At 48.8% G+C, this 26,712-nt stretch overlaps 1 protein-coding gene across 1 annotated transcript in view; it reads right to left on the bottom strand.

Annotated features, from left to right (window-relative positions):
* The window catches only part of Kcnn3 (potassium intermediate/small conductance calcium-activated channel, subfamily N, member 3), a 152,331-nt gene that overhangs the window by 55,941 nt on the left and 69,678 nt on the right, over window positions 1–26,712 (bottom strand). The window contains exon 3 of the mRNA NM_080466.2: window positions 6,818–7,236. Coding sequence (NP_536714.2) covers window positions 6,818–7,236 — 419 coding nt within the window. The remainder of the gene's footprint in view (window positions 1–6,817; window positions 7,237–26,712) is intronic.

The raw sequence follows: 26,712 nt of genomic DNA, 5'->3' as shown, positions 1-26,712 counted from the left end.
ATCCCTGAAACTGGAATTATAGGCATGTGTGAGCTACTATGTGGTTGGTGGGATTTGAACCCAGGTCCTCTGGAAGAGCAACCAGTTCTCTGAACCACTGAACCGTCTCTCCAGCCCCCCATTATTAATATCTTAATAATGAGTCTTGTTGTTTCGTTCGAATGGCAGAGGGGGTCACGTCACAGACTGCAGACTCTGTCAAGATGGCCTACTGGCTCTTAAAGTTTAGCGGGTGTGAGGAAACCAGTTTTGTTGTTTCTATGATTCTAGGTTGGCTAATCTTATGATTTGCTATGATTCCAGAAACAGTAGTGGTTATGTTAGAGGTGGACCCTACTGCTCTTCCGATCAGAAAGAAGGTGGTGTCTTGCTTGGCCTTTCCGGGTCTACCAACTCCTTGCCTATCTGTCAGCCATTCTGGAAAAGTTTTGTTTTTTTTTTTTCATGCATATCTTTGACTATATTTTTGTCCAAACTTCAACTTCATGGGCCCTGTCTGTGCTAACCACCTTCCACTCATCTCTCAGATTCTGAAACAACTTTTAAGATATTTGTTCATTCATTCATTCATTCATTCACTCATTCATTTATATTTCTGGAGGAAGGCAAGCGCACAGCCATGGAGGTCAGAGGACACCTGCACGAGCTGGTTCTCATGCCACCACATGGGTTCCAGAGCTCTAACTCCCATGAGCACTCTCTCTGGCCCTCTGGGGAAGCTTTTTAGCTGGCCCTCCACTTTCTACATTTGAAGAAAGTCATCATCACGAATGGGGATTTTCTTTTTCACAAAGTCGGTGCTCTGAGCACGTGCAGGTGTGTTTTCATTCCTCGACTGCTGTCTTCTTCGTAACAGAGACTGCTTCTTTCTCGCACTTTGAGGCATATCTCGTCTTCCAAGGCTGCTTTGGGTACCCCATAATTCATGTTCTTTTGCATCTTCGGGGTAATTTTTCTATTCCTTACTGAGGAGCAGGACCACCCTGACTGGTTTCTGGTAAAGAAGACCAACTTCTCATTTCCCCCAGCTAACGGTGGGACTAGAGGTGAGCCCCGCCCCCGCCCCGCCCCCAACGCATGGAATCCCTCCTGATTCATCATCCAGTTGCCTCAACCAGTCATTTACAAACACTTAAAAGCACAGACTTCTAACAGTAAAATAATTTTCAGTATATACCACCCTGCATGTGTGTGTGTGTGTGTGTGTGTGTGTGTGTGTGTGTGTTGAACACCTGTATATTAAATACAGGCTTAACTCAAATTATCTTAGATAAAATAGCTATGTCTAGAAGTGCTTACTATTTTCTCAGAGTTCCCACTTATCTTTGTGCAAGGTCCACAGTGGGGTGTGTGCCTCACCGAAGGCCCCGACACCGCAGTCCACAGTGGAGTGTGTGCTTCAGCGAAGGCCCCACCACTACCACCACAGTCTCAAGCCCCATTCTTAAGCTCTTTTTGGCTAAGCTCTGCTCAGCTCAGCATGGGGGCTTCCTTGATGAGCCTCATCCTGGAGACAAGCTCCAAACTGCTTTCCTCCAGTCACGTCCATTGCCATCTCAAGTCACACCCATTGCCCATTGCCCAATGGCATTGAACAATGCCCATTGTTCCTCTCTTCTCCTGCCTCAGAGCTTCACCAATCACCAACAGAGAACAAGAATGTAGGTTGGAACTGGGCATTGGTGTCCTATGCCTTTAATCCCAGCACTTGGGAGGCTGAGGCAGGTGGATCTCTCTGAGTTCGAGGCTAGCCTGGTCTACAGAGTGAATTCCAGGATAATCAGGACTACACAGAGAAACCCTGCCTTGAAAAACAAAAGCCTACCAACCAACCAGATAAACAAACAAACAAACAAAAAACAATAACAGAAAAGAATATAGTTTGGTCTTTCTTTCTCCTCTTGCTCTTCGTCCTTCTCTCCCTCCTCCTCCTCCTCCTCCTCCTCTTCCTCCTCCTGCTCTTCATCCACAGTTCTGAGAATCAACCCAAGGTCTCCTCCACGAGAGTCAAGTATTCTCCCCTGAGCTGTAACCCTAACCCCACAATGGCCTGGTTCTCGCTGACTCTACAGGCAAGATCTTTACATTTAAATTCTTCATTAAAATGCCTGTGTAAAAAATTAAAATTCACACAGTCAAAACCAAACACCTGCTGACAAGGCCTGAGCCCCTGAGGCAGACAGCCTGTGTACAGACTGTGGAGTCCTGGGAGGGAAGAATCCAAAAGGGCCCAGCCAGTCGAGAAGATGGAGAGGGTTTACATGCAAAGCAAGACTCAGGCTGTGTTTGTCAGAACTGTGGAGGCCTTTCCACTTCTTCCAAGGAGATAAACACGCGCAAGTAGGCGGCTAGAATATTGTTCAGCGTGTGCAGGGAAAGCCGACTTCCCTGGCCTGGCGCACTGGGACCTGGGGCCTCCACTGTTCCCCTTCGACTGCTGCTTGGCATTTGACAGTGTTTAATGAGGAGGTTCCTGGGGTGGCCCTGGGAGGCCTGTGGGAGGTGGGCACGCAGCCAAGAGAATCCTGGAGAATGCTGAGCGCTGCAACTGTCAGGCTCCGGAGGCAGTGATGTAATGCATCTCTGGGGTCCCAGCAAAACAAGCCTCCAATGTTGCTACTGCCCTCCTGGCAACCAGGTGCTGCTCTCCCAACACAGGGCTCCTCTGCGCCATTATTAACTCCCGTCTGTCCTTGGCAGGAGGAGATGTAAAAACATTTATTGTCCCATTAAAAACCAACCCCACATAGGAGAAATGACTTCTGGAACACATCTTGCTAAAGAGGATTTCCATAGCAACTTCAGAAGTGTGTGTATACAGCTAGAGATAAGTCCAGCTGAGGGAGGCCACCCGGGCTGTATGCAAATCCTAGTCGGGGCAACAGCAGACAGGACAGGTTCTAGAACCTGTCATGGTGCATAATGCCAATGACAAGCCACCTTCACTAACATCAGAGGTAGCAGAGCCATCATCGGATCAAACTGAGAGAGCTCAAGGTCATCTTTTCCGTATACTCCTCCCACCCTGGCCCAATCCTCCAGTCCCCCAGCGAAACCCATGTCTCAGTGTCCCAGCCAGTCATGCTTAGGATGTGGCCTTGGAAAGCGCAGGGTCACCTACAGATCTAAAAGAAACTCGCTGGCCATTCCAAGAGAAGAGCTTTGTCTGATTACCCGAGTTCTGTACATGTTTCCCAGTACTATAGGTCGGACTCTGAGCAAGAGTCAAAGACTGTGAGATCTGGAGACAGAAACTTAGGGGAAGGGGATGCTCTCAGAATCAGCACAGGAAGTGGGACACAGGCTAGGTGTGGGAATAGAAACCTCAGGTGACTCCTTAGGGACCCCTAGAGTCTGATGACCCTAGACAGTTATCCTTTAGGGCAGTGGTTCTCAGCCTTCCTAATGCTGAGACCTTTTAATAGAGCTCCTCATGTGGTGACTCCAACCACAAAATTATTCTATTGCTGCTTCATAATTGTAATTTTACTACTGTTATGAATTATAATGTAAATATCTGACATGCAGATGGTCTTAGGCAGACCTCTGAAAGGGTCATTCAAACCCCATAAGGTGAGAACCACTGCTCTAGGAGGTAAAGGGGCCTTTAAATTCTACTTTATACCCTATCAGTGGCTCCCTGCCACCCCTGAGTCAGGCAGCTCCCTTGAGAGGTGGCGTTTCACAGCCAGCGCAATACCAGGTGGAAGTGATTGGTGTTCAAATCAACACAGGGCAGAGTGGGTGCACTCTATCCACTTAAATACACATACACACACAAACGTGCATGCACACCCACACATGTACACAGGCACATACACACATGAACAAACAAAAACGCATGTGCACACACATGAAGACTTCACTGAGCATAAAGACAGCCCTGGAAACGGCATGACAAAGCGATCAAGGACACAGACATCTGAGAAGACCAAAGGACAAGCCTGGCATTTTTGTGTCACCACAGTAACCCTCAGACCTCAGAGTGGGGATGTGTCTAGGGCAGTCTAGAGCACAATTTCCTGTCCCTGCAGGATCCAGCCTGGGTTGACAAGGTAAATTTGAAGTTTGGAATTGAACTCATGCTTACGCCCTGACTGTGCACTTAGGAGCCCTGAGACCTCAAACCACGCTCTCTCCAGCAGCCAGCCCTAAGGTGAGGACAGACTGGCTTCCTTGAGTCTGCCGCTGGGTTAGGCTGGGATAGCATGAAGCACGTGATACAAAACCAGCACAGAGTGAGAAGCAGTAGCAGGATGTGTTCCTGTGCTCAGCACCACATATGCCTAAGCCACCTCTGAGCCTGTGATCACAAAGTCTGTTCCCTAGAGGGCAGACTATGGGAGGCTCTGGCTTGCTTGGTTTCCCGATGTTCAACTGACGCTCAGAAGCCATGTTTGCAACAAGAGTAACTGTGGGGGCTTCTGTGACAGCACAGGCAAACCTAGTTTAACAAGGGCTAGTCTTGTCTAACCTGGGCTAATGGAGACTAACACAATCTACTGCAGCCTAATGCAAACTAACTTCATCTAACCAGACAAGTCCAGCCTGAACTTGGGAGCTTTGAAGGGAGTTCAATGTCAACTAAGATCCAAAGACTTCTGTAAACAAGGCCCTTCAAAATGTGGCTATTCTTCAGAAATGAATAAATAAGCCACCACACTTGTGACAGTTTTAATAAACAATAAAACTCACTTGTAGGTACCTGGTTGTATGTTTAACCAGCCTATTCATCTGAAATACATGCCAGACAAGTATTCATGAAATACATGTATTTCAAAAGAAAAACCTCAAGTGCCCCAAAGGGCTATACAAATGGAATCACCACTGTTGGAAAGCCTGGCTTCTGATGATTAGAAAGGAAAATAGGATGAGTATCAGTGGGCATTTGGTAGCAGTCTGTCTATCCTGGTTATTTAAAAAAGGCAGCCACAAAGATCCCGAGTTACCCGGGGATTACACAATGTGTGGCAAGGTACAGTTTGCAAGGATTGCTTTGCTTGGCTCTAACAATGAATCCTATAAAGCAGGAATTATTATTCTTCATTCATCATTGAATCCCAGGAAGGCAGAGTGACTGGTATTCCTCAGCAGAGAGTCCCATGAGGCAGCCAGCGTGGTAGTGCACACCTGCCATCCCAGCATAGTGAGGCAGGAAATAGGACCGAGGGGTCACAAGTTCTACCCTGTCTCAAATAACGAGCAAGATGGTTCCGTGAGGAGTTGTGGGTAGGAAGCAGAGCACCATTTCTCTGTCATAGGAAAGGTTTGTGAAGAGCTGTTTGGTAAGGATTCCTGCTTGGAAGAGAAACTTAGCTGCTGAGATATGGTAGGGCTCTGGGTGGTGTCGCTTAGGGCTCTCTGTTCCCCAGAGAGAACAGCTTGGTTCTCAGAGGCTGCTCCTCTCATATAAGGACCATGTTCTGGGCAGAACAATGCCTCTGTCTGAAATCAGAAAGCCATACCTACTGGCTGAATATCCCAAAGCCAGTGGGAAATCTCATTCGTGGCTCCCATGTGCTAACTATTCAGCCAGCTGTCTGCTTGAATTCTCTGCCTTGTTTTATCTCAGCTCAGAGATGGGCATGTGGGAGATCTGACAGTCAAATCGCAAGTGCTGATGCACTAAGGACAGCTACCAGGACCTGTGTAAGCAGCATGGATTTTCCTCAGTGCCTTCCCACACCAAAGCGCTCTATCTCGGGACCATGGCCTTATTCTAATTCAGGTGACACTCAATTTGAAACCACGGCTTCTCGGGCAGACGCTACACAGGAAATCTGATTAGAACGAGACACGGTCAGCTTGAAAGGGACAGGTGTCACCAACAGGGCCTGAGGGGTACAGCGGAGTGGTGGTATCATCCTAATGGGGAGCCACAAGGGTGGATGTTCTGAGAGCTGTCAGGTCATGGCAGAGCCCTGGGTCTCTGGGAGACCACAGTCCCTCCGTCCACTCCCATCTGCAGACCTCCGAATCACCGCCCAGCCTCATAAAGCCTCAGTCTGTCTCACCACCATAGTGATTCTCCAACTTTAAAGTGCACATGAATCAAAGCAGGACACTGCTAAAAGGCCACTGCTGCTTCAGTAACTCTGGGGCTAAGCTCTGTGCTCTAACAAGTCTCCCGGTGATGCTGATGCTGTCAATCAGTGGACCAAACCTTGAGCAGAGACATATCACTAGAGGTGTGTGATTAAAAATAAAAGATCTGTGGGCAAAAATTAATTATATGAGGAAATTTGAACTAAGCAAAAACAAATAGGCTTCATCACTGCAGGGCTTTTCCAAGCCCTATACACATTTGCAAGCATCATTAATCTCTAAGAGGAGAACATTCAAAACCTTGTCAATCAATAAATACTGTGGTTAAAGATGTAACCAGGGTGCTAGAGAGATGACCCAATGGTTAAGAGGGCTGATTGTTCTTCCAGAGGTCCGGAGTTCAATTCCCAGCAACCACATGGTGGCTCACAACCATCTATAATGGAATCTGATGGCCTCTTCTGGTGTGTCTGAAGAATACGGTGTACTCATATACATTAAATAAATGAATAAATAAATAAATATTATAAAAGGGGGAGGTGTGACACTTTGGTCTAAAAGAAGAAACAAACGTTAGTTATATATGTTTTTCCCAGCTTACCTGGGCTCCAATGTTCCAATATTCTACACCAGCTCTGCCCTCCTCTTCTTGTTCTCATTTTCTCCTTTGAGGAATCTGAGACCATTCCAGCCTCCTCCATCAGACCTTAGACCTGGACATCCCTGCTCCTTGTCCCTCCCCCATCCCACGCTCAGGGTCTCCCTGAAATACCTTTCACAGACTCGCACAGTCCAGGCAGCGATGATCCACAGAGAGATGCTGAACACCAGCAGCACCGTGCCAGGGCAGATGGTCATGAGCGTCTTCATGACGAATCGGGTGTTGAAGTTGATCTTGTTGAGGGCCCCGATGCTTCGGGAGGAGGCATCAGTGAAGAGTTTGCTATGGAGCAGCATGACCCGGGCGATCAGGTACAGGCGCAGGAACATGGGGATGGACAGAATAATGTCCACGTCAGCCTCTGCCCGAGATGGGGTATAGGAGAAGGCCAGGCGTGCAGTCCAGAAGAACTTGTACTCTCCAGGGATGGGGTGGATGGCGCACACCAGCATCTCCAGGCTGATGTAGAGGATACGCTCGTAGGTCATGGCTATCCGCCAGTCATCTGCACCATTGTCGATCACAAAGAGCTGGAGGAGTGAAGAGCACATTAGTGTGGCCAGGACAGGTGAGCAGGAGTGTCACACAAGAGGCAGGGTGGGGGTGCTGGGGGTCCAAGAGCCTGACCACCTCAGGGGCAGGCTAGGAGCCTACCTGTGTGAGAGTCCCAGCGGAGTCAAAAGACCTGCTTGGATCCAGATGGAGGTCTTAGCTAAGACACCCACTCTCTGAACCTCACTTCCCTCCTCTGGAAGTTGCTTCCTAAGATATGTTTGTTTGTGACAAGGTCTCACTCTGTAACCAGCGAGCCTCAAACTCATGGAAATCCACCTGCCTCAACCTTTCCAGTTCTGGGATTGCAAGAACAGGCTATCATGACAAGTTGGATAATAATACATTCATAATAAGAAATAATACATTTGGTCCTCACCTTGGCTGAAGAATGCAACTACTAAAACCCAGGAGAGGACTGGAGTATAGCAGAGTATGTACAAGACACTGGGGTTTAACCCCCAGCAATACACACACATGTGCACAGGCACACACACACACACACACACACACACACACACACACACACACACACCATACATATATACCCAGGCCCCATACACAAATACACACGCATATGTACATACACACATATACATAACACACACACAGTGAGCTTCAAAAATGATGAGTCTTTGGAGCTTGTTTTGTTTTGAGACAGGGTTTCACTATGTAGTCCTGGCAGGCCTGTGTTTTGTAGACTAGACTCACCTTGAACTCGCAGAGGTCTACTTGCTTCTCCTCCTAAGTGCTGGGGTTAAAGGTGTGCACAGCTGCCTACTGTTACTTAGCGTTTAAGCCCAGGGTCTCCTAAATGCCGGGCTGGTGTTTTTGCCACTGAGTCACATCTCCAGCACAGTCAGGGTCAGAGTCTTTCGAACGCCCACATCCTGACTGGCCAGCCTTGGGATGGGAGCAAGGAGGAGAAAGACTACCAACCCCACCCTCCCTAGCAGCTGACCATCAGTGGCAAACGCTTTCATCAAGTGTGCTACACAAAGAAGCCTCTGCCAAGCCCAAGGACCAAGTTTGGAGACTTCTACATAGCTGACCACATGGAGGCACCTGGGAGGTAACACCCCCACAGGCTCCCCGGCAGCTTCATACCCTTCTCGAACTCCTGCCCTTGGAGTCCACTCTAGGCTGCTGCTCACCAGGACTCTCTGAAACACCCCGAAGAATAACTGTGCAAATGTTTCCCTGAACTGTGCACTCGATTCCATCAGGTGACTCAAATCCAAGGCCCAGGGTCATGGGAGCCTGGACTCACAGCTCAGTCAGCCCCGTGTGGACTTTTGAAGTGGGACAGAGCTGAAGGACCAGGCCAGTAGCCAGTGGCATTTAATGTAGCTTCAAGTAGAGTGTTAAAGCTGGGTTAAACTGCAGAACACCCCCTTGTTGTTCTTGTTTGGCATGTGGACCGAACTCCCACAAATCGGAGTTGGATGGCTCAGCAATTGAGGACAATGACTGTTCTTCCAGAGGACCCAGGGTCAAACCCCAGCACCCACGTGCCATCTCACAACCATCTACAATTGCAAGATCTGACACCTCACACAGACATGCATGCAGGCAAACCACCAGTGCACATAAAATGACAATAAATACATTATTAGCACTCCCCAAAATCCAATGAGCAGAGGGAATGAGGAGAGCTGCTGGGTCCGTCTCTTTCTGCTCTCCACTGCCAAGTCCCTTCCAGCATGAAGGATCCAGCCTCCATGTGTTACTCTGTGCTAAGGAGGATTAAGAGTGCTTTTGTATTTAAAGGAGAAACAAAAGCAAGCAAACCCCACACCCCTGAGTCTCAGCAGGCCTGGCATGGGGGAAAGGGATGTTTCCTGTAGCAGTGAGCTTACAGGGCAGCCAGGTTCCTGACCCCAGCTCAGAAGGGGCAGCAAGTGTCTGCAGGCCACTCTGCACTCTTGGGTAATGCATGGAGCATTCATTGCATGGCTCCTGAGCCTACTGTTAGCCAGGTCTGGCTGGAACCCTGGGTGAGTAACTGAACCTCTCTGCCTCTCCATCCTCTTGCCTGGGGATGAGCCATCTGCTGCAGAGGCTACAACGGGTGCACTGCATCTATCATATACAATAGTATATCTGATCTTCAACAAACCCGCCATGCACCCCCCATGAGCAAAGCAGTCACTATTAGCTATTGTTAATATTAGCTATGCCTTCTTTTTAGCCGTATCTTGTTCTTTCCATACAATGAGGGCCGGGTTCGGCTGTCTCCATTTCTTTCTAACCCCAGTCTTCCTCAGAGCCCCGAATCCTGGGGCCATGTCATGAGGATGCACTCCAGCAGACATTCCCTGGGTGTCTACTACTGCCTTGTGCATACTCAGCTGAGATTCACATCTTGAGGGAGGCCCAGGCTTTGTCTCTGTGGAAGCCCTACTATGGGATTCCTCTGTGTTCTGTTCAGGAACTCCACTTTGGCCTTTCAACAAGCTTGGTCTTCTCTGTTGACAGCAACTCTGTCCCAAGCAACTGGGGCCTGCATAAGGCTGGAGCTATAGCCAGGACAATGGTGGTGTTCGCTATACCCTCTACAGAGGCTGCTTGTATACATCCATCTCCCTGGATGCCATCTGCTGCCATGCACCCCATGTGTTCTGCCCAGGTCCCCAGGGAACTACTGCCCTCCAACATGGCTTCTTCTAGCCTTTAGAGAAGACGTAGGGTGGAGGTCTTATGGCCTAACTTGGTTGGTGTTTGGGGGCAGTGAGCCTTGGAGGACAGGCATTCCCACTTGCACATCATGAAGGGAGAGTGACCTCTGAATCTTGCCTGGGACCAGTTCTGAAAGGCCAGTGAAAAGTCAGGATGGGAGAGAAAGAAGCCGATGATGTTGTAGAAGCTGGGGAAAGATGAGCTTAACCACAAATCCAGCATTCACAGAGGAGAAAAGACAGCTGTGTGGGGAGTTGAGGGCTGGTCACAGATTACATGAACTAAGGCTCCTGCTCCGCCCACTTCTGCCTGCAGTGGACTACCTCTGTGTCCTCCAAGGTCTGGACCCTACCCTTCTGCTTCGAAGGCAGTCACTGAGCATCCCCCTAACCCCTTTCCACTGCCTTCCCATGAGCCCCTTCATCCAAGGAGAAGACTCTAAAACCTGAGAGTCAAAGAGTCCCTGGCACACGAGATACAAATAGAAGGCAAACAGGTGAGTCACATGAGGTAGACAGCACATGTGTGCCGTGGAGGGCTGTGTGGAGATGGCCTTTCTTGCTTTTAGTGTCTGCCTGTGACATCTGTGTGCTGTGGGATCAAGTTCCAGACATCCTAGCAGCCCACTGAGAGGCAAAAGGGGAGGCTGTGGGGTGGGCCAGACTCTAACCTCACTGAGCCTCAGCTTCCCCTCTTCCTGTCCTGAGACCATACAGGGCCATAACCAATGTGAAACTCAATGAAGTCATAAACCAGTATTCAGCAAACACATTAGAGGCCTGCCGCCTGTAGGGAGAGGGTAAAGCAAAAACATCCAAGCAAGGCCCCTGGGTGAAGCTCAGTAGGGAAAGCAGAGGCCACCATGGGAATGCCTGGCTCAGGGGCCTCTGCTCATCAGGAACCATCCGTGGACAGGGGAAGGTACCAGCGCAGCACCAGGGGAGACTTCTCAGGGCAGTGCAGCCTAGGTTTTCCCAGGCCCCGATCTGTCAATTAGAAAGACAGATCTATGGCCATTTCCAAGGTGTCTGTCTGCTCCTAACTGCTATCCAACAGCCCGAGTCATGGCAACATGACTCTCTGGCCAAACTCTTTAAATACAAAATTAAAGCCTTCCATCCAGTAATAAAGAAGCACATTCAGTTGCTATAGTAACTGGGTTCATGCAGTAGGAACTGAAGCAATGAGTAACGGATTCCTTTGATTGCTTGGTGGAGACTGAGCTGATACATCATCTAAACGGAAGGATGGGGTCTCCCCACTGAGCTACACAGCTCAACAGGAAAGAACTGGCCTGGGGTGCTGTCCCCACTGGCCTCTCAGTTTCTTGATGCAAGGAAGATGGGCGTAGTAAGTCAGAAGCTGGTGAGCTGGCTGGAACCTCCCACATCAGGTGTTAGACCTCAGAGTCTGCTCGACTGTCTCCATTATGGGACACCTGCTCCTGGGCACTCCACTGACTAGTCTCTAGGTGGATCACAGAGATTGCTGCTAGAGCATTTATAAGCAGTGTGTACTTGGGGGAGGAGGTTGTTTGGAGTAGAGGAACAAGGAGAACTATTTCAGGCTGCAGACAGAGAGTACCTACTAAACAGGCATCATGACAGGGTTTGATGGCTCTGTAGAGCCGGGCATCTCCCAGAACATCCACGGCTCTCCTATACAGGACAGCCTTGTGCCTTCTACCCCTGGAATCACAGCTTTGTGGTGTGACCTCGCTTCCTGCAGATCACCCTGCAGCTCCTCTGCCTCCTGCTCATTCCTTGCCAATCACAAGTTTCAGTTATTTATTGGCCTTTTCTGCATTTCTGTCCGTCTTGTCACTTAGACCAATGGCTGTCAAAGTGGCTGCACATCAGAGCCACTTTGGAGGCCTGTTAAAATCCCTTTGCCTTGCACAACAGGGGCTTAGCAGAAGAAAGGGGAGGGAGGGGAAAGAAGGAAGGGGGAAGGGAAAGAAAAGCATCCCTCTGCCAAGGTCCATTCTCAGACCAAGAACCTGTGGGAGGTGGGTCAGGGAGGGGCTGACATTGGAGTGTTCGTACTTATTTTCTGATATAGCATCTGTTATCTAGCCCAGGTTGCCTCTGAACTTACAATCTCCCTGCCTCAGCATCCTGGGTCCTGGAGTTATTCTCTTTTTCTTTCTTCTTCTTCTTCCTCTTCCTCTTCCTCTTCCTCTTCCTCTTCCTCTTCTTCTTCTTCTTCTTCTTCTTCTTCTCCTCCTCCTCCTCCTCCTCCTCCTCCTTCTCTCTCTCTCTCTCTCTCTCTCTCTCTCTCTCTCTCTCTCTGTCTTTTTCCTCTGAGACAGGTTTTCTCTCTGTAGCCCTGGCTGTCCTGGAACTCACTCTGTAGACCAGGCTGGCCTCGAACTCAGAAATCCGCCTGCCTCTGCCTCCCAAGTGCTGGGATTAAAGGTGTGCGCCACCACTGCCCAGCCTTGGATTGTTCTTACAGCTCCTGGATACCAAAGGATAACCAGGGCTGGGACCCAGTGATTTCAGTGGGAGCTTCTCTTTGATCTCTACTATTGCCAATGCTTAAGCTCAATCTTAGCAAGTAGTAGATGTTTATTAAATGCTACCACTTATGTGACTTTGGGCAGCTAATCTTCCCTCTCTTGGGCAGTTTCCTCCTCTGAAGATAAAGATTTCATGATGGTCCCCAGTGTGCACTGTCTTAGGTTTCGGTCTCTGTGATAAAATGCCAGGACCAGGAGCAGCCTGGAGAGAAAAGGGCTTATTTGGCTTACAGATTACCGACTATCATTACATTAGGAGGAGCCGAAGCAGAAGCTGACGCAGAGGCCATGGAGGAAGGAATGCTGCTTACTGGCTTCCTCCCAGGCTCCCTCAGCCTGATTTTTGTTAGGACCACTGGCCCAGGGGTGGCCTCACCCACTCTGTCACGTCAGTCATTAATCAAGGAATGGAGGCATTTCTAAAACTGAGGCACCCTTTTTCCAGTTGACTCTAGCTTATGTCAAGCTGGGGATGGGGGAACCTAACTGGCACATGCATCCTGCTCTAAGGAGCCAGAATTCGGTGGCACTTTTCAGCCGGCGCCTCCTACCTAGCGTGTGTTCTGTGAGCTCCTTAGAGCAGAACCCATACTGGCTCGCTTGGCTTACAGCATTGCTGGCACACTGTGGCACTAAGTCAGCTTCTGTTGAATGAGTGACAACTCCTGCAGGAAATTCATCCCTAGGCCTATGGCTGCCAAAGGGCCTGGCAATACATCTTGCACCTTGGAGGATGCTGCCCCCTTCCCAGAGGATGGCCCACTCTGCAACAAACTGCCCCAGGTGATCTCCAACATCAGAAAGTTCCAGAGCTAACCTGGAACAGGCAGCTAGTATTATTTCTCAAAGTGACGTCTATTATTATATTTATTATGTTTGTTCGTTCGTTTGTGGAGATGCAGACGTGCCTGTGTGGAGAGCCAGAGGACGATTTGCTAGACCTGGTTCTTCCATCCCACCATGAGTTCTGGGGATTGAATGCACGGTCATCAGGCTTGCGGCTGAGCACCTTTGCCTATTGAACATCTTGCTGGTTCTGGAGTCAGAATCTCGAGTGGTGCTGGATCAGAGTGATCTGGGGGGAATGGGCAAGGAACCAATCACCTTGTCTCCACCAGGAACCAGTCACCCCCGGGGCTTGATCTCAATGGCTCAGCCTGACTGCCTCTGGTGGGTTTTGGAAAGGCCCTGGGTGATGCTGACAGGCGGCAAGAGCAGAGCTGCAGACAGCCCTGGAAGGGAGAGATGTCAGAGACAAGGAAGTTCTCTCCTGGCCCTGCCTGGGCTTGGCCTCCATTCCTGCTCCGTCCACTGACTCCTTGGGTAGGAAAAGAAACTCTGTCTCTAAATTGCTGAATTGTGCTGCCTCACACTGGAAAAGCTATTTTCCCCATTCCAGGGGTGGGGGAGGTCAGTCTGCAGAAGGGACATGTGGCACCACAGCCAGTGGACTTCCCAAAACTCTACTCCTTCCTCGGATGGTGGGAGGTTGCTCGGGGCTGGAGCCTTCTACTACCTCTCTTATTCCTGTGAGCGGGAGTTACTGCAATCCCAAGAGCTTCTGGAGGCTGGTTGACACAACAGAGTGATTCCTAATGTGCAGTAATTAGAGTCAAGCCAGAAGTAATTCAGTTCAACTCAGCTCAATTCAGTGAAACAACCAGCGAGAAACAACCAGCTTAGGCCATTGTAGGGACATAACACATGTCCCGGGTGCCAGTTTGCAGTCTCAAGTGGCTCTAGCATCAGAGAGGCACATGAGGACCCTCAAAGGAGAACTTGGGATTTCAGCACTGCTTGGAGACAAGTACCAGATGTCGATTACAGAAAATGTCCACAGAGCCACTTGCTACTGTGAGTATGGCATTGCCTCTTCGTCCTGCAAGAGGCATAGCCTATAGTTCAACATCTTGAGTTTAACCTGACCGAGTGCCTTTCTTTGGGAAATGGGATGTTATAAAATTCGATGCATCTGACATTTAGAAGATCAGTTCTATGGGGCTTGCTGCAGATATATGGCCTCGTTTTCTCTTTCACCTAACTTTGTCAGGGGGGACAGCAAGGCCTTCCTAGACCAGCACATGACCAAGCTCTGCACAGGACCACCACACTGAGCCCAGTTACACAGATGTACTCTTAAGCTATTGTCTTTCAGGGGCATTGCTATACAATACCACATCAACATATACTTATACTGATGTGTGCCTATAGATATTAGGACAGCTAGGTGATTGGCCTTCCACACCTGACACTTCCCTTTTCAGTACTCCTGCAGTGAGCTCTAGAAAGAGCCCACAATACCTATTGACACTCTCTAACCCCTGTAGTTATAGGGCTGGCCGGTCCAGGGGAGTGCGGGCCAAGATCATAGCCATCCCTCCTTCTGCCACCTTACGGAAACTTCATTTCAGACACCAAGAAATAAAGTGTTAAAGAGTTATTTTTCTGACCTGTTCCGTTATTTTAAAGCATTTTCTGGAAGTGTTTAAGGAAGTTCACTGGTGAGCAGAATTTATGGAGTGCCAGATCAGCTCGTCTCCTTAGCAGATCTAGGGAGTTCCGGGATTAGCTGGCAGGGGCGAAGGTATCCATTGCGAGTATCCGAACTCTGAGTAGCCACTGATGGTACCAAAGAAAATGATCTCAGAAAGCACACGGTGTGCCAGCGAGCGTTGAGCTTGCCCCAGATGCCTGCTCTCCACAGGCTAAGCTCAGAGGAGCCCCTGGCCCCTCCAGCTCACTAGGGTGCGACTTACTTCCTCCACACAGAGTCTCTCAGAGAAGCTCTATCATCATTGGCTCGTGACAGCCAGCTCTGAAGGGCCATCTGGTCACCTCAGAACAGGTCAGTTCACCCAGACACCCTGGAGCCTCCTGTGGGACAGCTGCAGGCTGGGGAGTGGCTGCCCTGGCAAGGAAGCAGGCGAGGCCTTAACTGTCCTGTCTGTCGCAGTGTGTCTGAATTGTCTCATTAGATCAGTAGTTCCCTTCCATTTGAAAGACTTGGGCCCTTCTGCTCTTTATCTGAGCAAAATTGTCTCATAAAACGTTCTCAGCCATCAAGGGAGACAATGTGTAGACAGATTCCAGCCAAATGAAAAGCGTTCATTCTTACTCAACTATAAAATTTTCTAAATTAAAGAGAGAAAAATGAAGAGACGGGGGAGGGGAACTTTTATGTTCCCTCTGTGGGAGAAAAACCCTCAGGGGATTTTTCCATCATTTAAAAAAAAAAAAAAGCAGAAGAAGGGGCTATAGATATGGCTCAGCAGTTAAAAAAAAAAAGTATTGACTGTTCTTCCAGAGGACCTGGGTTCAATTTCCGACACCCACCTGACAGTTCACCACTGTCTGTAACTCTAGTTGCAGGGGATCCAAAATCCTCACACTGACATACATTCAGGCAAAACACCAATGCACACAAAGTTAAAAATAAATGAATGATGTTTTAATGCAGAAGATAACATTTCAGATTTTAAAAATCAAAATTTTCTTAAAATGTGTTATTAATATATAGCTTTTAGATAAATAAACATAAACTCCTTAGACTATATATTATGTATGTGCACCATCACGATGGGGTTACCATGGAAACAACATCAAAAAGTCCTGTGATCCCTAATTGGGTTTCCCTGAGGACAAAATCTGATTGTCGGTGATGAGATGAACTTCAGGTCTACAGCAGCCATGAACATAAAATTTCCAGTAAGCAGAAGCCACATGGAGCTAAATGAGGAAAGGGACGAAGAAAAATTAAAATTGAAAAGCAAAAGTTGGGCTAGGGAAATGGCTCAGAGGTTAAGAGTGCTGGCTGTTCTTCCAGAGGCCCCAGGTCCAATTACCAGCACTCAGATGGCAAAGCTCCAAGGAATCCAACATCCTCACACAGAAAAACATGCAGACAAAACACCAATACACGTGAAATTAAAATAACTAAATTTTTTTAAAAAGCAAAAAGCAAAAAAAAAAAACAAAAAACAAAAACAAAACCCAAGACCCCCCCCCCCAAAAAAACAAACAAACAAAATTTCAAAACACAAAACAAAACAAAACCAAAAACCCACGTTGTTTGGCCTTGTCAGAAAAGCCATCATGCGGCAACAGCAAGGCCGGAGCACGGTGAGTGCTGCTCTCCTGCCCTGCATCTTTCTAAGAAGAAATCCTCCCCACCTGAAACTAACTTCCTGTGGCTGGTGGCACTGGGCCATGTGTGATGTCCCATGGCGGCTTTGGGCCAGCCAGACCAAGGTCCTCCTAAGTGCCCCTGAGAACTCTCTAGTCTATTGCTGTAGACATGAGAACCCTCTGGGACTTTGGCGTCTGAAGTTCACATGGGGCTAATGGAAGCCAGTGATGACCATAAATCATTGTGACCATCCCCAGTTCTTGGAGCATGAAAGTCAAGCTACAGCATGTGAGAAGGTTTTAGTCACACAGCAAGAGTCTATCCCTGAGCAGGGCCAATGGGGACAGAGCGCTCTGTTGCTGGCAAGTGCTTCTCAGTTCCCTGGCCCTCAGACTCCTCATCTGGAACACAAGGGTTGGATCCAGTTTGCAGCGTTCCATTTCCTACTAATGAATTGTTTTTTTTAATGTGAGGTCAATATGAGAACGAAACTCAGCTTTCTAGGCTAAAGGGTGGAGAACATTGTTCAGTGCCAACACACTCCCCTCCACCTACACAGATCTCTGTACGACCTCCGTGCCCCACCGGTTTAGCAGGGAAACTGTTGATTTCCCCTGGCTGTGGTTAAAGACAAGGTTTGATGTTAGAACGAGAGGTCACGTTCAAACGCTCCTGAATGCACGGCCTGAGAGATGCTCAGAGATGCTGTGCTTATACGAGACTCAGAATTGATTCCCAGCGCCCCTGTAGTGGCCCACAGCCTTCTGAAGCTTCAGTTCCAAGTGATTCAGTGCCCTCTTCTGGCCTTCATGGGCATTACACCCACTTCCAGCACGGATGTACATGCTGGCAAAACAGCCAAATCCATTAAAAATTACAAAAAGAAAATGTTATGTTGCTGGATGCACAGGCATGGAGCTTTACTCTAAGGGCTCATGGGTCCACCCATCTATCCACCATGTTGGGTTCTGACTGTGGACTAAACTCCAAGAACCAGAAAACAAGTGGAGCCTGGGCCACGGAGCATGCGCTGTGGGGAAACAAGTAAACATGCACCATGGGATTCCCTACGTGATGCCTGCTGCGGTGAAAATAGACCGGAGAAGGAAATAGAGAAGTCTGGGAGCAGACAATGGCGTCCTACCCGGCATCCAGGACAGCTCAGCCTATGGAGAGAAGGGAGGGAATGGAGACGACCTGGTGCCTGATAGGCGTGAACTCCGCAGAAACACGAGACTGGCTCTGGAAGTTTCCAATAAGCCTCCCTCCCCGAGACTTCTGCAGACACTAGGCCTTCTTCCTCAGGTAGGTTTGGAGTTTGTCAAGTTCTTTTCAATGCAGTAAGGCCACAGTGACTCAACCAGACTTGGTTACAGTGGCCACGCCCTAGATTTAGCAAGTGCCCCATTCCAGCCACCTTCCAGTGCCAAGTGTTCCCAAACAGAACCAAGCCACATAACTTCTCTCACTGGACCCTGCCAGTTGTCCGCCAGGGGGTTCTGGGTCAAGTTCAACCACTTAGCTCACTTGGAAAAAAAGAGCTCTTCCCACCTGCTCTCAGCTGAACCTCCCTCCTCGTCATCAGCCACAGTGCACCCAGCACCACAGTCAGATGGCAAGCTGGGTCCCGTGGGGTGTTAGCAACTACTGTGCCACTCTCCTGCTTCTCCCGGGAGAGCACCCTGAAGGACTGATCCATCTCTCCAGTTCCACTCATCTTCACACCTTTCCCAGGGTCTTCCCAGTACTGGTCCCCAGCTCACAGAGGCTGGGAAAGAATGGCCAGAAGTTAGCAGTGCCAGCCACCCCCCAATTCCAAGCTACCCCCTTCAATAGCAACAGTGCTCTCTCAATGCCATTCCCTATAAACTGCGCATTACAGCACCATCTCATTCAGTCCTGAACAGGGTTCCAAAAGTGTGGTTAGTCCCATTGTACAGATGGAAAATTGAGGCTCAGAAAATTGTGGGAACTTAATAATGGTCATATAGTTAAGGAAGGGCAGGTTTTGACTCTTTTAAAATCTACTCTGTTGTACGTCTATGTTCTTGACCACTGCAGCCCAGCCCAGGCTATGCTGGGGGGTTGGTGATCTGGTGTTTGCCTATCATGGACCAAGCTGGTGTTGTGTTTCCAATTCTTTCTACCTTGATAGTGGCAGCTTCTGGCACCTGTAATGCCTGGGGTAAGTAGAATGGTTTTCCAAACAGGAAGTTTCTTAAGTTTTCGTTTTAGCTTAACACAGGAAAGTATCTTTGGGAAGATTAGGATGGGGAGTGGGTTAACCATTTGAGCACCGGCCACCAGGCCAGTAACCCATCCTATTTACTGTTTGGAGATTCTTCAGCCATGGCTTAAAGGGTGTTTTCAACAACTCGGGTCAAGAGGTTTGGAATCACTGAGCACCCTTGGGATCTGAGAGCTGGTGTGTCATGGGCCGACTAAAGGGCTCTTCAACTCACTGTCCAGGACCAGCTGCGGAGGCCTTGGCTAGCAATGCCAGCACCGGGCAGCTACTTCAAGGCCATCCTGAATGACAGAGAGGATCCTGTCTCAGAAAAAAACAAAAAGAAACCAGATGTAGGAGCAACACCTATGATTTCAGCCCTTGGGAGGTGGACACAAGAAGATCGAGAGTTCAAGGTCATCCTCAGCTATCCTGGGAGTCCAAGGCCAGCTTGAACTACCCGAGAGCCTGCCCAAATTAAATAAAGGCACGAGGCAGTACAGGGTCAGCATAGGCCACGTGAGACCCTGCGATTGATAGATAGATGGATAGATAGATAGATAGATAGATAGATAGATAGATAGATAGACAGATAGACAGATAGACAGACAGCAAGAAGCAGTGAGACAGCTCAGTGGGTGAAGATGCCTGTCTGATGGATGACCTAAATACAACCCCCAGAACCCACAGGGATGGAAGGGGAGAGCCAGCAGCTGGAAGTTGCTCTATGATTTCTATACATTCACTGTGGTATGTACATGCCCATATGTACACACACATGAGTAGCTAAATAAACACATTTATATGTAATTCTTAAAAATTAAAAGTAAACAAATGAAAAAGGACTCTCTGAAGTACTAGCCCTCAGGGAGCACTCACTGCTCTCCCAGGGAGCACCTGGCCACTTGTTTACTCCATTTGCACAGTTCTGATGGAGTGATGGTTCTTTGTCTCTTTCTGGTTAACATGTAGTAACTGCATGTTTATGGGGCACAGTATGTGATACTTTAATACATGTGTGTTGAGCCAATAGAGGGGCTTAGCTTTTTATCTCTACCAATTCTTTAAGATTTATTTATTTATATATGGGCGTTTTGACTGCTTGCATTGCAGTCCAGAAGAGAGCATTGGATTCCATGGGACTGCAGTTATAAACAGTTGTGAGCTGCCACGTGGATGCTGGGATTCAAAGCTCAGGACCCTTGGAAAAGTAACAGTACTCTTACTGCTGAGCCATCTCCCCTGTCCCTCTGCCATTTCTTACACACCCCTATGTCTACAGCTTCATAGGATACACAACAGATTATTGTGTACTCTGGTCACTCCGTTGTACTCTAGATCGCTTGAGTCTATTCTTGTCCTACAGAGTTTGGGGTGCAGTCGCTCATTCTTTCCTCGCAATGGCCCCACGAGAAGAGCATTGTTGGGTCTCTAGCCCACAGCTAAGCTGGGTCTCCCAAGACCTCAGGTTAGAGAGATGGAGTCCACACCCTCATTAATAAACACCTGTTTCCAGCCACAACCCCGCTCTCCAGCTTGCTCCCAAGCGAGCAGCTCCTGCTTGAACTAAGGATACCTGACCTGCTGCTGCCTGTCGGCCCCTGGCTGACACGGTGCTCTTGAGGACTGGTTTCCACGTGGCCAGGGCGCCAAGCACAAGCTCAGGAAAGTATGGGCTTTCCAGATGGATCTAGATGCAGTAAGTTCTCACCTATGTCAATGTGACTGAAAAGAAAAGAAAAGAACTCCCAAGACCACCAGCTCTCTAACTCTCCCAAAGCAAGAGAATAAAGACGTGCCCAAAATAAAGAAATCAAATAGCATTCTCTAAAGAGCTGCTTGTTTAACATCTTTTTTTTAACCTGGAAAATGACCCGAATACACATCCGTAGGGAGCCAGTTAACTAACCATGGTGCTCACACTATGGAACATTATGCAGCTGGTTAAAATGAAGCCGGTCTATATGTATTAACTTAGCAAAGGTTCACAGTGTATTGCTAAGCAAACAGTGAAAATGACCATGCAGTGAGGCATAGTGTGAGTCCCCCTTTTAATATCGGCAGCATGCCGACAAGCATCTCTCCGTATGTGTACACGGTGACCTGGTTTTCTGGTAAGTGTGAACAGATATGCACACAGGTGCGCAGACCACCTCTGGCTAATATCACATAGTTGACATCTTACATCTCTGGGGAGGTAAGAACGGGAATCGAGGGAACTATTGTTTTTTTTTTTAACCTTTAATAGTTAGAACACACCTCTGCACTAAAACAAGCCAATATTGTTTCTGTAATTTTAAAAAGTTAATAAAATGGGGTGTTTTTTTAGTAGAACTCTCCCGGGAAAAGCCACTCCTGGAGCCTACTGAAGATATTTTTAAGCTTGGCCATTCTTGCAGGGAAATTGATCCTCTGAGTGTGCCCCCGCCCTGCTATTTTCTCTGCAGAGCTTCCAGCCTCCCCCCACACTGCTGGACAATGCCTCTCCTGGGGGTCCCCAAAGTGTTCTGCTCCAAGGCAAGCTCCATGACTTCCTCCGGACTAAGCCACCCTGTGAAAAAGATTTCTTATGCATAAGAATTAAACAAGGTTCTTGTTCTCAGGCCGACCCCATTACAGGTCCTGAAAGCTACCACAGCGTGTTCAGCCTGCCCAGTACCATGGAAGCTGGCTCCCTATTCCAAAGGAGGTGCTTTCCTCACCGCTGGACTCATCAGCCACCTACCACTGCCCCTTCCCTCCAGGGGAGGGTCTGAAGAAAGCCACAGAGGCAAAACCACCAAGGAGACAGAGTCCCTGGGCCTCTTGTAGGGTTCAAGTGACACCCCCCCCCCCACACACACACACACGCTGAGACAGGTTTAGAGCTGTCTCACAGAAGCCTGTGCTGGAAGTGAGGCTCAGACTGGGGTGGCTGCGATGGTGACAGGGCAGAGGAGAGAGTGCTGCTAGTTACCATCCAGCGCCCTGACCACTGCACTGATAACCACCACTGCCCTGGACCCACATGCCAGGGCTCCTGATCTATAAGCCACATGAGGGTTCTGCCCCGCCCCATCTCACAGAGCTGGAAACCCATGGGCCACGCCGCCTCAAAAGCTCATGTCCAGATATCCAGTTACCCCAGAATTTCCTATCCAAAGAGCCAAGCCTTCCCCCCGGGGCCACATGGTACTGAGATGCTCCCCATACCTGGGGGTGGGGAGCCTGACGGAGCTTGGGTGTGACGACTGAAGTGATGTTAGGTGCTGCCATGTGAGGCTGACCTGTAAGCCCTGCAAATGTCAGAAATGGATCTGTCACAACTGCCTCTGACCATCTAAGAGGTGGATTATAGCAGCAGTAGAAGCCACAACCATATCTTCTAGATCCTTCCAAGGTCAGGCATATGGTGATGATGCCTTCTCTTGGCCTGTCCTGCCTTCTTTTGCTCTCTGTACCAACCCAGGGCTTGCAGACCGGCTCAGAGATCCCTGGTCTTTGGAGAAGCACAGGAACCAGGGGCCAGTGCTGGCTGTTTGAAGCACTTTCCCAGAATCCACTGGTCTCGTTCTGTGGTTCCCAAAGGGAAGCAGACTGGTCAGCATTGAGATGCAGCCTCGCAGATGTACTTGGGCCTGGTGTGGTGTGACGGGGAATAGAGGGGCCATCCCTTCAAGCATCTGTGCTCCGATTTAATGATGTAGCAGCAGGCTCCAAAAGCTGCCATCCTCCCTGGCCGGCTCCAGCTCCCAGTTGACCAGACTCAAGTCACTGACTCAGCTATGAGATCATCCCACTGAGACCTACGAGGCAGACCTGGCTGGGCGCTTTGGGCTTTATTTATCTGACAAATGCACACTTGTTGGTTCCAGGCATTCGGTGACTTACAAATATTAACTCCATACCCTTAACAAACCGCTGTGGGAGCCCAGTTATTTTTAAAGAGGAGGAAGCTGAGGCACGAGGAGACTAAATCACACAGCTGCTCGGCAGCTTAGCCTGGATCGACCCCTCTCCGGCCTCTCCAGCCTCTCCGGCCTTTCCAGCATGTCCATGTGTCAGATTCCTATTGCGGCCTCCACACACCACAGCATCACAGATGTGTGGTCTCATAGTTCGGGAGATCAGATGATGACTCTGCACTAAGTCCAGGTGTCGTGTAGGGTGGCTGAGGAATTGTACTTCCTGGCCCTCTCCAGCCCCCTCTCCTTCCCTCCCAGTCTTTTGGACCTCTTGTGACTCTGGCTTCACATCTTCCTCTGGGGTCAGGCCTCTCCGCCTCCCTGTTTACAAGAAACTTTGTGGTCAGCAGAGCCCTCAGATAACTCAGGACTGGCTCCCATCTCTGGGTCCTTGATTTAACTACACTTAATCTAGGGATTAAGGGTTGGGGGGTGGGGGGAAGGGATTGACTAAACCCACCAAGATGGCTCTTTTATAATTACACCACTTCCCCCTTTCCCTCCCAGGCAACATACAGAGTTTGATACCAGCCTGGAATACAAGAAACCTTGTCTCAGGAAAAAACCAAAATGGTAAATTTTATAATATGTGAATTTTTCCATAATTTGAAAAAGAAAGACTTCCTGCTCGGTGCTAACAGTTTTTGCAGGGCAGGAGCCACAGTCCGTCGTTCTGTCTGTTCTATAGCTGGTACATAGTAGGGCTCCACGAGGGTCTGCCCTGGACAACTGAATGGATCAAGAGCACGTCTGTGAACGTGTTTTAAAAGCCCTTCAGACTAGCGATTGAGTAACCGTGCCAAGTTTGGTTGCAGCAATGTAGCAGGGCAGAACAGGGAAAAAGGGGAGGAGGAGGCAGGAGTGGGGGCTCGTGAGCGGGAAGAGGAAGGGGCTCTCAGCTGGGTTTCTTTTTTTAAAAAGCTTTTCAAGTGGAGCTGTGTATTTTACTGATAACCTAGAGCTCTCTCCAACAAGAAAGACATCGTACTTAAAGCATGTGGACACTAACTATTGTGTTCTCTTGTGGCCAAATGAGTAGGTTGTAGTTTTCCAGAGAACTCTTGCAACCTCTTAATTGTTTGTGTGAATTTGGAAGGGGAAGACACACCTACCTCGAGAACTAACTCTCCTTCCTTGGATGATTCCAACCCTCAGAAATCTTGTCTTTTTCTTTCATCCCATATTGAAGAAAAAAATCACCCTTCTAACTAGCCAGGAAACCCTTGGAAGAAACAAACAACCCAAGCCACCATGATGGGTGGTTTCTGCTTCATGGCCATGGAGGGGTCAGAATCTCCAGGGAGAAGTATAGCTTCCAATGGAATTAAGGTGGAAATGGGCTGGTGGCCCTCACTGTGGCATCTTGATGAGGGATGAAGGGTCTGGATGTGGCTGGTGGGCCTCCCTTTGAGACTCATGCAGCTCCCAGGTGGCTTGTCCCCTCAGCTCCTCTCTCTGCTAGGCTCTTACAGCCATGCCAAATTCTCTCTTTTCACTGGGACCACACTAAATGGCCTTTCAACCAGCAGCACAGAGGATGTGGGCTGTTAGTGGATCTCAGTCGAGAAATGCAGGATAACAAAAGGAACCAGAATGTTCTGCAGGAAGCTGGTAGGGCTCCCCCTCCCCCTGGAGGAGAAAGGGTTTCAAAAGGATTTCTGCTGCTTTCCACAGCATCATAATCCCAGGATGGTGATTACAATCTGATGAGCTAATTCTGGTGACATCTAGGGGACATATGTCTCTGAAATGGGAAGGGGAATTTGCATGTTTTGTTGTAAGCATCCTGTACTCCAGTTTAACTATCCCTGAGGTGCTCTAACTACGGCAAAAAGGATTTGCCTAGAAGGACTTGCCAAACCCCAAGGAAGGAAGGGAGAGAAAGAGAGAGAAACCAAGGAAAGTTTCTCCCTGGGAAGTGTTTTCCTAACAAAGCCTAGACCTAGAGGTAAAGCCCACCACAAAGGCAGGGGAATGGCTCGGATGGATTCTGAACCCCCCTCCAGGCTGTTCATAAGACTTCCTTCCCTCACCTGGGATGCTCTGTCTCTGAAATGTAGACGAAAAGAAACAAAAGGCTCTCTGCATCCATGTCCTCCTTCATCCAGGTGGCAGGCAAATGTCTGCTTCTGTCTCCTGGATTCCAGCCAGACACAGGGAGCAGCACTCTGGTCTGAGAGCATCAGCTACACTAAAAAACCCCAAACAATCGCACTCAGAAAAGCATTTTGCACTACCAACACCACAAGCCAGGTCTTTCCACTCCAAATGGATATGGACAGTTCAATCCAGAAAGAAAGGGCTATTTAAAACTGTAATAAATCATGTGCCAAGTGAGGTGTCAGACATGCAAACCAGGAATGCTAAGTCAGAGTCTTCAAGCAGCAGGGCGGTGAACAACTGCTGGTGGCCTCCTCCCCTCCGTCCCGGGAGAAAGCCAGACAGGAAGCACCCACCTTGCTTTTTGGCCAGGCAGGTGCCCAAATGCCTGTAAGAGGCAGACAGAAGTTTACCCCAGCTGCCCTCACTGCACCTTATAGCAAACAGAAGAGATGAAGTGGTGAGGCACAGGGGAGCAACCAGGAAGGTCAGAAGACTCCAGTGCAGCCCAAGGGCAAGATCACCAGGCTGGAAGATAGACAGACCCCAGCTGAAAGTAATAAACCATGCTAATAGTTACCATGAATGAGCGTGATTAATGAACTCTTCAAAATATCAATGAATCATTAATAATTTTAATAATGGAAAAATAGTATATCCTGTAACTTACTTAAGATGCTGGGGGCTACTGCCATACTGCTGTGGATGTGGCAGAAACACAACACAAAATGACTGTAGTAAAATAGCTCCAAGAATGGCCAGAGCAGCCAGGTTAGGGGATGGAAGTGAAGAAACGCCAAAGACCAAAGTCATGACTGGGACAGAGCCTCAAGGAGTGGAGACCAAAAATGGTTTGCAGGCACTCCAGGCTGGGCATCTCACACTGCAGTGGCCCATAAGCTCACTGAGGAAGGATGGTGGGATAGATTGGTCATGTCTGCTGTGTGTGCGGCATAGGAACTCTATGACAAGTTGCCTGGAAGATGTAGAAGAGCTCATTGTTCACTGACCTGCGAAGAGCGATTTCTCACCCAGTCTGGGAACAGGGCTCTATGTAAGAAAGGAGGCCATTTCTTCATAGTTAGTACTCATGCCAGGACTTCAAACAACTGGGTGGGTCCATTATGAGTCTGCACTGGAGTTACTGAAGCATGCAGGCATCCTGTCAGCTCTTTCATACTTTCACAAAACATTCTCTGAAATGCCACTGATGGAGCCCTGGAAGAGGTGACGCCCCCCCAGCTCTCAGGAGGCAAAGCCAAGTGGATCTTTGTGAATTTGAGGCCATTCTGTTTTACATAGCAAACTCCAGACCAGGGCCATATAGTGAGACCATGTCTCAACAACAACAACAACAACAACAACCCTGCTATCTTGCCCAGGGGAACAGATAGACCACAATGGCCAAGTCCCAAAGTCTCAGTCTCTGTGTTCTTGTGACCTTGTGACGCTCACATTTTTATCATCCAAGAAAACAAAAACAAACAAACCTCTGGGAATTTGTTCCCTTTTGTATCACGGGGAGCTGGGTCCCTTCTCTGGCTTGATATTGTGCAAAGAATCTAGTCGCCCATTCAGACATATGCTTTGTGGACATATGAGGGAACATGAAGTCATATCCCAAAGCCACCTCTGCATGGGTGGTTTGAGTCCCTGCAGATAAAAAGAGGCTTTTTTAGGAGTGGTGGCTCAGGTCGGAGGTCGACTGAACTGCTGCCTAACAGTGGGTACACATTGTGGGGATCCATTCATTTACCAAGCGCTCCCTGAGCCCCTACTCTGTCTGATGCCATAGAGATTGGAGCTCCAGAGGTATGGCCATGGCTGCCCTTGAAGAGCTCAGGGAAGGGAAGAAGA

The sequence above is a fragment of the Mus musculus genome, chromosome 3 (assembly GCF_000001635.26).
Source record: "Mus musculus strain C57BL/6J chromosome 3, GRCm38.p6 C57BL/6J".
NCBI classification, from domain to species: Eukaryota; Metazoa; Chordata; class Mammalia; order Rodentia; family Muridae; genus Mus; species Mus musculus.
The sequence above is the reverse complement of the archived record's forward strand: the minus strand, read 5'-3'. Positions and strand labels throughout refer to the sequence as shown.